Source organism: Kwoniella shandongensis, chromosome 14, assembly GCF_008629635.2.
Source record: "Kwoniella shandongensis chromosome 14, complete sequence".
In the NCBI taxonomy this organism is placed as follows: Eukaryota; Fungi; Basidiomycota; class Tremellomycetes; order Tremellales; family Cryptococcaceae; genus Kwoniella; species Kwoniella shandongensis.
The window spans coordinates 421,513-436,361 of record NC_089300.1 but is presented as its reverse complement, the minus strand read 5'-3'; the positions used below and the strand labels follow the sequence as shown (position 1 = coordinate 436,361).

Sequence of the window (14,849 nt, the reverse complement as noted above, 5' to 3'; positions counted from 1 at the left end):
GATTCTGTATTGTACATGTGCATATAACGGTCTTGCGTACGCTATGCTATACAAACGAGTCCAAGTCCGCCAGGGTATCCTTTTGTATTCTATCCAGTCTATGCGGTGCAGAAGGACTAACAAGCGACTTGTGTCGTCGCTCTCCGGCTGCTTGACTTGGGAACGAGGCGAAAAGGTCGGGATGTTTGGGAAGCGGACTTTCGCTGTGGGTTACAGAACAGCATCAGTACTAGTTAACATGGAGACTGAAGCAAAATCACCGGGAACATACTCGAAATATAGGTGCTTCCCCGCGTCCTCGGCACTGATGCGTCTTTCAGGATCGTAACATAACAGCGCCGAGAGGAGATTATGCCCCTCATAGGAAAGGTGTCTGAACTTCTGCCGAAGGGTTGAGAACCTGCTCAGATGATCCTCAATTAGCTGTGGGAATCAACAGCTGATGATGACTCGAAGGAGGCCATAATGAGAGGAGAAAGACGTACATTGGTCCTACTGGGTTGAGCTTCTGGACGAGGGGAAGGGATGAATATCCTGGCCATAGCTCGTCGTTGGGTCGTCCAAGTAGTTGATAGATCTACACAAGTACATTCGTTAACATACAACACGAAGTACGGACAGAAACGGGCCCAGGCGAACGAGGCAGTAACTGATCCAACCAAGATCTACGTTGACTCACCCGGTTGATCTGATCGATCTCTCCACGACCAGGGAAGAGCGCTTCGCCCTGCATCAACTCTGCAAAAATACATCCTATAGACCACATATCGACAGCGGTGGTGTATTCTTTCGCCCCAAGTAGTAGCTCAGGGGATCTATAACGAGCGTAATGAATGCAGGTAAGCGTGTATCCTCATCAGACATCGCAGAGTCGACTTTTAACGCACCGATACCACAGCGTGACTACCAGCTGTGTCATTTCACCTAGCGGATCTCCGAATTTCCGTGCCAGACCAAAATCAGCAACTTTGATCTGTCCTCGGTTGTTCATGAGCAAGTTTGATGTCTTCAGATCGCGGTGCAGCTGCAAAAAGTGCTTCTGTATCAGTATCACGTAGCAAAGTTGAGGCATAAGTTGCCATAGTGGCCAACTCACGATCCAGTTTGCATGACAATGTCCTACAGCTGAGAGGAGCTGCAGCATGATCGTCTTCACTTCGGATTGTAAGAAAGGATGAGGCATGTCGGCTAATAATGTCTTGAGATCATGTTCGATGAAGGGCATAACAATGAAGATCCTACCGATACCCAATCCATCCGATTAGTCACACCGTTATTCGAACATGTGATATGTGCTCTTACTCACTGGTTCAACGTATCGCCTACTACGATCTCCTTGATCCCCACCACATTCTCATGTTCCCCTGAGACCATCAACGCCATCACCTCTCTGAGACTCGTTATTGGGAACCCCTGCTTCTCTTCGTCCAACTTTAGCTTTTTCAAAGCATATATTTGTCCCGTGTCATTACATCTTGCTCTGAACACAACTCCATACGTCCCTTCTTCAATATGATTGAGACGAGTGTAATTGTATACTGATCGACAGGAGACTAAGGGAGGATGAGCAGATCGTGGTGGAGCATATTTGCTTCGAGTGGGTAGCGGGAGTCGGGGTGGCGCTGGGGATGATGGTTGCGGGATGAGAGCAGGTGGTTGTGGTGGATCGGCAAAATGTGTGGTTTTGATTGAGATGGATATTGGTTGTATAGGTTGTGATGGTTGTGAGAGTTGTGGAGGTTGTGAAGGTAGTGAGGATCGTGGTGCAGGAGCTGGTGCTGAAGCAGAAGGAGACTCGTCTGAAGGGACAAGGGTGTTGCCCTCATCCGGTTTTCGTATCTTTTTCGGTCGGACAAGTCGTCTTTTTATCGCTGGAACTGTGGAAGGTGAGGGAATCTCGCCGTTCTCTTCAGCCCATTTCGACCGTTTTGTACCCGATTTGTTGGGCGAATTATCTGCCCCCGTCATATCGATTACATCTGTTGGTACTGCAGAAGTCCAGACGTTATGGTTAGCTCCCTCTTCTCCGGATGTCTGTCATTCGCCTAGGGGCTTCACTCACAGCGCGAGGAAGAAGCGATGGGTTGCTCTGTAACCTCATCTGTTCTAGAGTCTTCAGGCCAGGCTTGCATTTTGTTTTAGCAGCGCAGCCTCAATGACGAGGTAATGCGTCGTCGAAGTAAAGTAGGTCACAGTGCAAATGGGCCCGAAGTCAAGTGAAAGTCACTGTATATCGCTCATGAAAGCAGTCCAACTTCTTGTCGAGCGAGTGCATGACTTGAAATGATGACATCACTACATCTCTGTTTTCATCTTTCACACCACTTTGACCTCCACCGTACAAATATTTTGACGAACACATGTCCTACTTCACCCGGTAGATACAAACTTTTTCTTTCCTCCTTCCTATCATCAATCAAAATCATACACGATGCCAACTGCTACTCGACCCCGCTCTTCCAGCACTGCCGTTGCGCCCAACGCTAAAAAGGCAAAAGTCGAGGCTCCCGCTACCGCTCCTAGTGGGACGGACAAAGCTGTCCTCGGATCTATCCAGATTCCCTCCACCGAGGAAGTCACAGCGCACAGGGAGAGATACCTCAAGGCGGAGCCATACAAATATGCTGCCATCGGTGGATTGTTGAGCGATGAACTTGTAAGCTGTCCATTCGCATCGATAAAGGAGGGAAAGATAGCTGATCATCCAACTTTGACGTAGCTTGAAGGTGTTGTCGAGGAATCTAGGACGTTTGGTGTTCGTGGCGAAGAGGGTAGTCTACCAGGATGGGGATGGGAACAAAAGGAGACAGATATCTACAAAGTAAGCACTGTATCTGCTCTGTGCAGTCTGCAGTTGTGAAATGCTAACTTATCTCTGATGCAGATTCAACAAACACCTGATCTCTCATCACTTGATCCCGAGCACCTTCCGGAGGAGACTCTCGCCGCGCTTCCTATCACCACTCGTTTGAAAAATGCCCTTTACTCTGAGGAGTTTAGAAGTCTTGTTCGTCAAGTGACAGGTTGTGGACCATTGTCAGGTAAAAAGAAGGACTTGTCTACGGGTCTCTACACACAAGGGTGAGCTGCTTCACTTCCGCTCCAGTGGTGAAGAAGGATAGGTGCTGATAGCCAAGGGCGATAGCTCCCACCTCCTTCTCCACGACGATTCCATTTCTACCCGTCTCATCTCTTACATCCTCTATCTTCCCAACTCCCCACTCGACGCACCCAAAACAGACGCCGTTGAGCTCGTTCCCTCAGCAAACGGTAGATTCCTCAAAGGCTGGGACCCAGCTTGGGGCGGTTCGTTGGAGCTCTTCCCAGTTGAGAACGGGGACGAGGTAGGACCTCCTGGGGTCAAGAGGACTGCCAAGGTCGATGTGAAGTGGGGTCAGATCGTCTTCTTCGAGGTGAGCGTGTTTACCTAGCCTTACCGTTCATTCTGGGACGAGCTGACAATGGCGAGTAGGTCCAACCGGGACGAAGCTATCACGCTGTGGAGGAGGTTGTGATTGGTGAGGGGCGACAAAGACTGGGTGTCAGCGGGTGGTACGTCAATATTCTTCTTTCAATACGTCTTGAATTGGGGCTAATCGGATTGTACAGGTTCCACCGACCAGTCGAGGGAGAGGAGGGACACCAGCCTGAAGATGCTGAGAAGGCGAAGCAGCAGCTCAGCTCTTTAGCTCAGATCGTAAGTATCCTATCTCTGTCGACGGATAGGCCGCTCACACTCTGGTTTAGACCGCTGCCCCATCTATTCCCTTCACACCGTTATCCGCCGACGCTCCCGCTGGTCTGACCGGCTCCGATATGTCGTTCCTCGGTCGGTTCCTCGCTCCCTCCTACCTTTCCGCCTCTACACTCGAAAAGCTCGCTGGACAATTCGGCGAAGCATCCGAAATCGTTCTTCACAACTGCCTTGCTCCTCAAGTTGCCGCGCAGCTCAAGAAGGAACTTGAGGCAGTTGACAAGCGCGACTATCCCGCTGGCGTCACCATCCCACCTCAGGATCTTGGTGAAGGGGACGGGTATACTATCCAAGGACCCTCTTCGAAACATCGTTATCTCACCTTATCGGGAACGACGACTCTCACTCCTACCTTCCAATCGATCAACGAAGCTCTCTTCACATCCAATGCATTCAGACAATGGCTTTCTGTCGTCACATCGTTAGTGGCGACGGGTCAACGAGTGGAAGCTAGACGATTCCGAAAAGGACTCGATTACACGTTAGCCAACGGAGAAGATAAGGAGGGAGAAGCGATCTTGGACGTTAGCCTGGGTGCGACTTGGTGGGCCGACGTGCCGGCTGGAAGCGACGAGGAGGATGCGTTGGTGGAACATGGTGGTTGGGAATGTTATCTTGCTGCTCCGGATGAGGGAGAAGATCCAGAGACATATCAAAGTGCTTTGGCGAGAAAGGCCGCCCAGGCCGAGGCCGACGACAACGACGAAGAGGAGAAAGAGGCAGATGTACCAGAAACCGATCTGGCTGCTTCGTCGACTGCCCCAGCGCCCGTCGCAGTTGCAGAGGAGGAGAAGAAGAAAGATGGACCATCGATCTCGATCGGTGGACAAGAACTTGAATTTGATCCAGATCAATTCTCACCATCCGATTTCGATTCCGATTCCGACTCTGAAGATGGCGATGATGGACCGCTGTTGACTCAGCCGGTCAGCTTCAACAAGCTCTTGTTGGTATTGCGAGATCCGGGAGTGATGAAGTTTGTAAAGTATTTGAGCGCTGGTGCTCCGGGGAGTAGGTGGGATGTCAATGCCGAGATGCAAGTGGGCATGTTGGAGGAGGACGACGACGAGGATGAGGAGGCAGCGGATGCGCAGGAGTAATCGAGCGAGCAAGCACATGAGAGCATTGAAAGGGCGAAGAGGCTGGATTGTACTGCACATATATAGATTGACAAGCATTGCTCATTGTTCAAAATGAATGAAAAGATCGCGCAGCAGTCTTCTGCGTGGCTTATCAGCAGATATGGGTGACACGCATAGCAAAGACATTAAATAGTGAAGCCAAAAGTAGCCGAAGTCCAGGTGTTCCTCACGACGTAATACTGCTTGGCTCAACAACGGGTACGTGCTCCAGCCCTTGACCGCCAGACCGGACTTCCCACCTTCTCGTCACCGATGGAACGTATCAAGCTCGCCCTCTACTCGCTAAGTCTCGCCACAGTTATCCGATCGACAACATCGCCACATAGAGGGAACGGTATGTAACCCTTACTGAGGTGTTTCATCCCATTCTATCACTCGTCAGAATCATCCTTTAACATCCAATTCCTTTGCTGTTCCCCTCTGTGACTCCTTAGAACTTTACCGAACATCCTTTGACATCAGCGGGTGAGACGGATGTAAAGAATGCCCTGTAATGCATATGATGCAGTAAGTTTGACAAGAGAAAGTACAGCTCTGACTCCCTCTGCCACTATGAGACGCAGAGAGACGAGTGTCGCATATTGCCGTTTCATGGTCGTGGTCATGGAGAAGGGGGCTGGGGAGATGGGGATCAAAAGAATGCCACTTCAACGATAATGGATCGACCTATCACTCATGAATAGCAGGTCAAAGACTAGGACTAGTTGGGTGTCAGTATTAGGATGACACCGGGAGCAGGGTCTCCTTACATGGCTGAAATGATGCTACGACGGATAAAGGTGAGTTTGTATGGGGAGTTGATCCGAGTGCGGGAGCTAGAAGTATAAGTCAGCCATCAATACTGGTCTCACGATCTTTAAACTAGCTCTCTACGAATCATTATACTCAAGAGTAAATAGCCATCGACCGTGATATCGACGTTGATCCTCGAGCATTCTGGCCTTTAGTTATCCCTCTTCTGGACAGTCTTATCTACCTCTCCCCTTTTGCGAAGTAAATTTGGTTCACGATGCCGATCGAAGTCACCCCCTCCCCTTATCACATCAACCCACTATTCTCCCTCCCTCTCCACCATCCTGGTGGATGGGCCAGTGCGCCACCTCCCTCTCATCCCCCACACCTAATCAACGTCACCCCACCTCCGCCTTCTCGTGAACCAGGACGTATCATGCCTAACGGATCGCGCAATCCATGGGCGGCACCTGCTCCTTCACATAGTGAGAACTACAGACCTTCGTCAGAAAGGACATTAGCACGGGCGGAAAACCTCTTCGCTGTAAGTATAGGAGGCGGAAGCGTCAGGGGAGGGAGTAGTATCGTCCCGAGATCCCTGGTCAATGGTAGCCAAGGCGGGTATAGGGAGATAGTTGATGAAGAAGGGTGGAATGGGTCTCTTGGAAGAGCTCATATGGGTCATTCACCTGATATGACATCGACTGCAGGAGGAATACATCCCCGTCTTATCACCCGAGGTTCGATGATGGGTTTGGGTTCGAGTTCGGGAACAGGTTTCGGACATTCCCCATCCAGTTGGGCGAATCATGCTAGGATGACACCGGCCGGACCGGGACCAGATCTCGTACCTACATCATACCTTCGACCACCTCCATCATACGGAGGTGTACGAATCTCGTCCCACCACATACCTGGTGGGAAGGCTCTGTCGCGCTCGAGGTCAAGAGAAGGGGCCGGAGGAAATAGTCACCGATCCGGAGGACGAGAGATGAAGGACGATTGTCCGGAATGTCAGCGGGCACGCGGTCAATCGAGAAGTAAGAGTGACAGCCACGATCATAGAACAAGTTCAAGCAGCCATTCACCTCCACGACTTGAGGTGAGAGAGGCGACATTGGAGAGGAAGAATAGTAAACGCAGTGCGTGCAGCGAGTGTATCTCCGAGCGAGATTGAAGTGCGATGGAATGTCTAGCGGGAAGAGGACCAGTGAAAGCGAGGTGGAAAGTCCCTTGATTTAGTCGACTGTTTGTGAGTAATCTGTAACTATATCAGTTGTGGTCTTTGTAAGTGTATTGTAGTAGATTTGTCTTAAACGTCAACCATGTATATCAGAAAGTGGCAGCTCGTGATGTCAATGTCTCCTGTAACATGTAACACAGAGCTGTTGTTCACGATTGCTCATGATCATTATCGTCGTGATATCCTAGACTTTGATGGCTTTCTCCTCTCGAGCCACCTCGAACGGATCTCTCACCGACCCTGTCTTCTCCCTCCACTCCTCGCTGTAGCAGAAGTTGACATCAGCAACATACCCCCGACGGCCCAACACGATGGAAGGACGGCCAAAACAGACTCAGCCGGCACATGGCGAGCGTAGAATATGGGCCATTAAAACTCACGCATATGCTGATCGTAGGTCATTCATCCTCAGCTGCAAACCGTCGAGCTGTGCCGCCAACGCCAACATCGCCTGTTGATGGTTCTGAATAGTTTGCGCGATTGCTTGAGGAGATGGGGTATGTGATTCGGACGAGAGAGAAGCAATGACTCGATTGAGTTGCTAGAGTCCCAGTTTCATGTCAGACGGATCTACACACACTAAGAGGACATGACTCACCGCGATAGTCTTTTTATATCTGCCCACTCGCTCTTCCATACCATTGGCAATGCGACCGAAGAACCTACACAAACCAGCATTTGTCAGTTCCACGTATATCACCGCACGGGCGGGCACTCACTCTTGTGGGAACTCCCTGTATGCTCCTAATCTGACCTGACCCATCCTTCCCTCTGCTGATCTATACGCATCCCAAATCTCTTTCACACGTTCGACGTCCCTTCCTTCATTTACCATCTTCTCTCTCAGTTGCGTGAGAGATGAGCCGAGCGATTTGAGCGTATGTGAGATAGCCGAGTATTCCTACACGTGCGAGTATTCATTGTCAGCTCAGCTCTCTAGACAACAGCTAAGCTGAGGAACAACCAGCTCACCTCGTTTGCTGCTTTGATGTCTAAGCTCGTCTGCCAGATTGCTCGACCCAATCCTTCGATATTCATGCCTGAACCAGCAGCCTTTTGTTGTTTGATGACGTTGCTGTGGCACAGTGAAACGCATGAGCATACCGCATCACCTATTCGAACCTCGAACCGAAGCGGAGGTGACAAAACACTCACTCCATCTGCTCAATGTACTTTTGTGCACCTTCAGGTAAGTCCGCAAATCTCGTTCCCTTGTTGACCCCACCACTTGATCCCGCACCATTCGAAGATGTCTGTAAAGACCCTTGACCTTGGTTTTGAGCAGGTTGGGCAGTTTGTCCGAACAAACTTGAGGAGGAGGGTTGTGTCGTTGACTGCCCACCACCGAAGAGGGAAGTTGATTGTTGTTGCTGTTGTTGGGGCTGTTGTGTCGTTGAGCCAAAAAGACCGCCTGACTGTTGGGGTTGTTGCGTCGTTGACCCGAACAAGCCTGTACTACCGGGCTGTTGTTGCTGTTGGTTGCTGGTCGAACCAAAAAGACCTGTTCCGGTCGATTGTTGCTGTTGAGGTTGAGTTGTCGATCCGAACAAACCCATACCGCCTGCTTGCTGTTGTTGCGGCTGTTGTTGTTGACCACTAGTTCCCACACTGCCGAAGAGACCTCCTCCACCTGTTGTAGGAGCGGGTTTCGCACCAAACAACGATGACGATGAACCAGCATTTTGTGCAGGTTGCGCTTGCGTTTGACCAAATCCTCCGAACAGACTACCGCCAGCATTTGTACCTGTACTACCTCCTGCTGCAGGTTGAGTTGACGTGGTCGGGTTGCCGAAAGAGAAAGGTGCAGAGGTGGAAGCTGGTGTCGCACCTGGTGTTGCGTTGGTGACCGACAAGGAAGGAGCAGCAGGCTGGGTCGAGGGAGTCGCCCCGAACTTGAAACTGAAAAGCACAAAACATTAGTAGACTATTGCACCAGAGTAACAGCTCTACTCACCCTCCGAAAGACATGATTGTGTCTGATGGACGTTGCCAGTGTGGTATGCAATACAAATACGGTATGTGTACTGGAGAGACTGAACGCGATATCTGGGCACAAGTCACCAACTGATTGTTGCTCGAAAGTGAACTTGAAACGAAAATTAGATTACGTAAAGTACCCTTTTGCCACTGGTTGCACCTGGTCTCGTGTCTCTCTCTCTCTGCTAGTCTCCAACCCAACACATTGATCATTCTTCCTCCTCCTCGGTCTTCGCATCATACCTACCCTTTCTCATCATCTCTCTTACTCTCGCTCGAGTACAGCAATAATATCGAGACCGATCTCCTTCAAAAGTAAAAAGATACACACCAGAAAAGATGAGTAATCAAGCGATCGGAGCGAACGGTATTATATCACCTCCCCCGACCGAGAAAGCGTCTTCAGCGGCTGCTACACCTCCAAGGGTAGTTCTTGCCGGTAAGACAGGTAGGATTCTCTGTGTCGCGGATATCCGTGGTGACTGTAAGTGACTCCCACATATCGTTCAAGAACTCGTTGCTGACCATTCCTTCTTACACCTCCTTTCTTTTACCAATGCACAGACCACGAGTTGAATCGATTGATCAGAGAACATGAGGCGACAGCTGTCATCCATACTGGTGACTTTGGGTTCATGACTTCCGATAGTCTGGATCGTATGAGTGACAAGTAAGCTCATTGATCATCGAAGTGTCTTGTACCTTGTCGAACAACAACTGACGATATCATCACCTGTCTAGGATACTTCGTCACCTCATTCAATACTCTCCCCTTCTTCCTCCAGCAACCCGAGCCCAACTAATAGCGATCCCCGCTGACCAAGGTCGACAACCGCTCATCAACAGTCTCAACAACTCTTCTATACATTTCCCCCTTTCTCAGTTCCCCCACCTTCTCACTGGAGCGATCAACTTCCCCGTTCCAGTCTTCACCGTTTGGGGATTGCTCGAGGATGTGAGAGTTGTCGAGAAATTCAGAACGGGAGAATACGAGGTCAACAACCTGTCTATCATTGATGAGGCTACGACAAGGGTCGTCGATGTGGGTGGGATGAAGTTGAGATTACTGGGATTGGGTGGAACTGTCGCTCCGTACAAAATGTGTGAGTGGAATATGTCGATCAACGTTATGTTCGTAGGCTGACGAGTGTGTTCTCCTAGTCGACAACGGTATGTCATTTTGCTCAGCAGAAATTGAATGCTCGAACTGTTACTGACAAGCTTCTAGGGGAGGGTTATGCGACTATCGCAGGTGGTCAGGGAACAATGTGGACGACCGCGTTGCAGATGGGCGAACTGCTGGATACAGCACAACGCGTGAGTCCAATAGTATAATGCCAACAATGTGTGCTCACCTTCCAAACAGGTGTATGATCCTCAAGAAACGCGACTCTTCCTCTCTACTGCTTCGATTTGCAGGCACCCTCTTCTCACTCTCATCGCCAGCTCATTGAAAGCAGACCTGACCATCTCAAGTGGTTTGCATTGTGAGCAATAACCCCGTCCTCGTAGTGTAGCGATATCTGATCTCTTATCTTGTTCCATCCTTCAGTCCGCTACCCTGTGTCCTACAACGAATTTTCAGTGCATCCCGATTTCGAATCCTGGCAACAAACTCTGACTCAAGCGCAATCGACCTTCAACAACATCTATGAGACAGTGCGGGACAAGGTCGACAGCAGCCTGAAGTGAGTGTTCCCGTGTCGCGCATGTATGTGGTGTGTCGGAACTTATCTCCGTCTTGACAGCGAACACCAGCAAGCCCTGTTGAAGAAACTCAAGAGTGCCATTGGTACCATACCGACAAGCGAAGACCACGGCATGTGGATCAACACCTGGCACTGGATTCTCACGTAAGTTTCCAGAGGCCTGTTTGATCGTCACTTCAACTGATAATCCGTGCAGGGACGCTTCCTTCGGTCACATGCTTCTGTCTATCACTGAAGGCAGGGTGTCTGCGGAAATGAAGACAGCAGGTCAGTAGAGAATTTACGACCTCCGCTCGTATCCTGCTGACATGCATTTTTCAGGCCTGAACTTCAGTCATCGCACTAAATCAGGACAAGCTGCACCCACTACTCCTCTCCCTTCGTCAGTAGCCGCACCTCTGGCAGCTGCTGCGCGTCGACCCATTGCCCCCGAGCCCGCCCAGAAGGCTGCAGCGCCAACACGAGCACCATTCGGCCCGAACAGCGGTGTCGTACCGAACAGGGGAGTTCCTACGCCTGCTGGACCAGGATCTGCCGCCAACTCGTTCAAGAATGGACCCAACAGACCTCTGGCACCTCACGTGAAGGCTGCGGCAGCTTCAGCAACGAACACACCCTCAGCAACACCTGCGGCTTCGTCATCAACGCCTGCTGCGAGTCAGTCATCTGCTTCAGCGAAGCCTCCAACAGGTCCCCGTCAAGCGCGAGGACCAAACCTTCCGGCTGGACAAGCTTCATCAGCAGCTACCAGCAAGGGGAAACACTCTGAGAACAAAGCTGCCCCATCAGCCCCCTCATCCTCACAGGACAACGAAAAAGCTGCGCCAGCAACGACTAAGCCCTCCACTCCAGCTGCTAACGGTAAACCTGCGACTCCAACACCGGCAACGAATGGTAAGGCAGCCAAGGACGAACTAAAAGCGGCGACTGCCAACGGTGTCTCGACTGAAGCCTCTTCCACACCTACCGAAAGCAAAGATGGGGATAAGGAGAAGCCTGCCCACAGTCGTGAAGGATCTGGTGACATCAAGCAGAAGCGCCACTCGTTGTACATCAAAGGTATTCCAGTTCCTACGACTGAGGATGAGTTGAAGAAGCTGTTTGGCTCGCATGCGGATAAGGTGTGTCTGCCACCCTGTTTCCGTATGAGCTCTTACTGATTGTGTGTTGCAGATTTCGCAAGTCAAGATCATTGTCGACCACATCTCCAAGAAACAAAAGGTGAGCTGGCGTTCGATTGCGAATGCATGAAAGGTTACTGATATCGCTTGATAGGACTTTGCCTATGTTGACTTTGCCACCGAGGAGGAGATGACCGATGCTCTTAAGGCTCAGAGTGGTGTGAGTGACACGTCGTACTCTCTCATAACTAGATCATGGACTGACAAGTATCGATTATTCAGTCCATCCGAGACGCTACTGTCAATGTCAGCATTTCCAATCCCCCTTCTCGTCCTTTCGCGGACGGTGCGTTCCGAGGTCGAGGTCGTGGCGGGACTTTCCGTGGTCGAGGACGAGGATTCGGTTCATTCGGCGGTGGAGCGAAACGAGAAGGCGGTGCGACCGAAGGTGGTGCGAGCGAGAAGAAGGAGGGTGGGGGTGGGGGCGGGGGTGAGAAGAAGGAGTAAATAAGGGGGGAGGGGAACGATAATGACGATTTAACTCATGACAAGAAGAGAGTGAGAAACCAAACCCATAGCATTGAAAATACCATTTCGTTTTGAGAGTGAACAAAAGATTGAAAGAAAGAACGAACATAGTGGCCTTTTTCTCTCTTTCTTGGCCTGGCCAGACTTAAATTCTGGCTAATTGTGAGATAGATAGCTCGATCACGTAGATATGAGATGCATATATAAGCATGCGAGCGAGCGTTTTGTTTCCTTTGTCTGTCCTCAAGATCATGTTTGATCGTCATTCTATCTGTCTCATCTAAGTTCTGTCTAGCAACGGGCTTTGACTATGTCCGGAGCGGTGATCGGTCATGCCGCGTTACGACGACAGACGATGATATCGGTTTCGTAGGCATATTTGAAGATACCCTTCTGCGAGTGCGATAGATTCCGTCAGCTCTCACAGGCTTACAAGAGAGATCAAATGACAACCGCTCAAGACCCAGAGCGGAGAGTGATTCTGTCCTCTGACAAACAATGAGGGGTAAAAGAGGAGAAGAGTTGCACATCGGGAATGTAACTCATAAGGCAATCTGACGCCAAACTCACTTCTTCATCTATCCAATCATGATCTGCCCCTCTTATGATCTTCCTAAGCTCAGCATCGAGCTTGATTCGATTCTCTTCCGATAGATGCGCAGGGGTGAGGTACGATTTGGAAAAGAGACGGCGGATGAGCTGCAGGGGGGTTTGCGCGGGGAGGGGGAAATGGGGGAGAGGTTCGTTGCATGTCAGTTTTAGACCGTCAGAGGTCGTGAGAAGTAGGTAGAAAACGTAAAGAGTGGTCGATGGGGATGGGAGATCCAGAGTAGGAAGCAATCCGCCATCAAGCTTAGTCCGAACAGATCTCCACACGAAGCCAAGCTTCGACGCCACAAAGCGAGAGTAAGACCTCCCTTTGCTTCTCTTCGAGATCAAATTGACGGGCGATACAAAGCTTTACCCGATGTTTTATAGCACTTTGACTCACCTGATCTTCCGTGATCCCAACCTTCCACTCAGTTTTCCACTCCTCCTGCGTCTCAAACAACTCTTCATAAAATTTCGTATCAAACATCTTTCTCCACAGATTTTTGTAATATTGTGGCGTATCAAGATCGTACGGTTGGTACGTCTTGCGTAGGGAGGCTTGCCAATTAGGTGTGAACGATTCGAGGTTCCAAATTAGGATGAGAGGGTGAGAAGGGGGAAGATAGGATGCTATCTCGCGCTGTGGCGGAGGAGGGGGAAGGGGCAAGATGAGAAAAGACGGTTAGCGGTAGAATTGGTCACGGTCGATCGAGTGAGAAAGCGAGGAAGCAAGCGGGGAACAAGTGACATTGAACACGATCATCCATTTGTAGCGATTGGAGGGGTAGATGGACAAGAAATCAGATTGTCAGCTCGATCCCACTTCACCAACGAACATAGCAAGCGAGTGACGTCGAGCGTTGGGAACCCATCTCACCACATCACACTCACCAACGCTTTATCGTGATCAGGACACCAATGCCACGCTTGAGCAATGATGACCCCATTCACTCCCTCTTCCTTCGTTATCCCAAACTGCTCCACATTTGACAAATCGTCAAATCCACCTTCTACAGCTCCTACTGTCGTCCCGCTTCCCTCGATCTCAAACTTGATCGCGGTCGACCCGCTCTGACTACCACCCTCACCCTCGCTCGCACTCGCACTCGCAGTTTTAGTGGTAGTGGATTTGTTGCCCTCAGCGGGAGTGATTATTTTCTCGAATCCACGTTTGAAAGCGTTCCTCATCCCACTTGAAGGTTCGACCCCAACGAGTGTCGAAATATCGAATTTTGGATAATCTCTTTTTGGTGTTGTTGGTGGTGAGATGAGTAATCTCGAGAAGATACCAGTACCAGAACCAGGTTCGATAATCTTCCATCCGGTCTTAGGCTTGGGCTCTTCATATACATTGGAAGAGGAAGAGAGAGGGGATGAGGCGGAGAGAACTTGATGGATTTTATGAAGGGCGTCAGGGGGGTAAGTGGGACGATATTGGTCGTACTGACACGTGAACGCGGATGCCGAGCGTAGGAGAGCGCATGGTCAGTGATATGGACGTTAGAAAGGTATAAAGCACAAGTGGGGAGAAACAAAAGAGTGGGAAGCCGCGGCAGGCACTGTCACAACGAGGTCAAGGTAAACATGACATTATCTACTTAAGACGAAGGACGAAGGGTCATGAGAAGGTGGTGGAGATGTCTTCTTTGAGCACAGGAGGAGCAAGTCCCGATGCCAAAGCAAGGAGCACCAAAGCCTGGGTGCGTTTGTAAAGCGATCACACCACAACGTATCCAGCGGAAAGGCGTCTTCCAGACACCGACAAGTACAATCTAGCTCAACTCACAATATCATTCGTACCCTCTCCGAATCCCGTGACAGCGACATTATGTACATTCGACATTGTGTTTGTGTAGGTTGAGAGGAGTGTGTGCGTGTGTGAATGAGAGTGGCTAATGGTATCTCTATCAGAAGATATCTCAAGCAAACTGACCGAAATGACTGTGAGGTCAATCAGCGAATAACAACAACAACGACAACAGGGGAGATGTGAGAATGGAAGCGGTCGGTGAGTGAGTAGTAGCAACTCACACTTGTCGACGATACGTAGCT

The 14,849-nt window shown here is 50.3% G+C and overlaps 6 protein-coding genes across 6 annotated transcripts; 3 read left to right on the top strand and 3 right to left on the bottom strand.

The window, feature by feature from the left end:
• Positions 1-46: 46 nt before the first annotated feature.
• Positions 47-2,132, bottom strand: CI109_107246 (uncharacterized protein; the record flags this gene model as incomplete). Its single annotated transcript, XM_032003703.1, has 8 exons — positions 47-203; positions 272-400; positions 486-577; positions 680-815; positions 888-1,024; positions 1,097-1,238; positions 1,307-1,988; positions 2,063-2,132. 8 exons carry the CDS (start codon positions 2,130-2,132, stop codon positions 47-49), a joined length of 1,545 nt encoding a protein of 514 aa, XP_031862116.1.
• A 299-nt stretch (positions 2,133-2,431) lies between these two features.
• CI109_107245 (uncharacterized protein) lies at positions 2,432-4,854 on the top strand (the record flags this gene model as incomplete). The annotated part of the gene is made up of 7 exons (XM_032003702.1): positions 2,432-2,656; positions 2,720-2,821; positions 2,885-3,081; positions 3,146-3,413; positions 3,473-3,552; positions 3,610-3,697; positions 3,748-4,854. The coding sequence occupies 7 exons, from the start codon at positions 2,432-2,434 to the stop codon at positions 4,852-4,854; spliced, it is 2,067 nt and encodes a 688-aa protein (XP_031862115.1).
• Positions 4,855-5,905: 1,051 nt separating this feature from the next.
• CI109_107244 (uncharacterized protein) lies at positions 5,906-6,805 on the top strand (the record flags this gene model as incomplete). Its single annotated transcript, XM_032003701.1, has 1 exon — positions 5,906-6,805. One exon carries the CDS (start codon positions 5,906-5,908, stop codon positions 6,803-6,805), a length of 900 nt encoding a protein of 299 aa, XP_031862114.1.
• A 250-nt stretch (positions 6,806-7,055) lies between these two features.
• On the bottom strand, positions 7,056-8,839 carry CI109_107243 (uncharacterized protein; the record flags this gene model as incomplete). The annotated part of the gene is made up of 7 exons (XM_032003700.1): positions 7,056-7,134; positions 7,252-7,412; positions 7,470-7,533; positions 7,591-7,772; positions 7,844-7,946; positions 8,027-8,770; positions 8,826-8,839. 7 exons carry the CDS (start codon positions 8,837-8,839, stop codon positions 7,056-7,058), a joined length of 1,347 nt encoding a protein of 448 aa, XP_031862113.1.
• A 348-nt stretch (positions 8,840-9,187) lies between these two features.
• CI109_107242 (uncharacterized protein) lies at positions 9,188-12,185 on the top strand (the record flags this gene model as incomplete). The annotated part of the gene is made up of 13 exons (XM_032003699.1): positions 9,188-9,332; positions 9,413-9,518; positions 9,590-9,951; positions 10,010-10,018; positions 10,077-10,165; positions 10,215-10,335; positions 10,401-10,536; positions 10,597-10,701; positions 10,754-10,824; positions 10,879-11,678; positions 11,731-11,778; positions 11,833-11,898; positions 11,961-12,185. The coding sequence occupies 13 exons, from the start codon at positions 9,188-9,190 to the stop codon at positions 12,183-12,185; spliced, it is 2,283 nt and encodes a 760-aa protein (XP_031862112.1).
• Positions 12,186-12,536: 351 nt separating this feature from the next.
• Positions 12,537-14,640, bottom strand: CI109_107241 (uncharacterized protein; the record flags this gene model as incomplete). Its single annotated transcript, XM_065967989.1, has 5 exons — positions 12,537-12,599; positions 12,777-12,905; positions 13,198-13,437; positions 13,689-14,240; positions 14,584-14,640. The coding sequence occupies 5 exons, from the start codon at positions 14,638-14,640 to the stop codon at positions 12,537-12,539; spliced, it is 1,041 nt and encodes a 346-aa protein (XP_065824061.1).
• Positions 14,641-14,849: the final 209 nt, after the last annotated feature.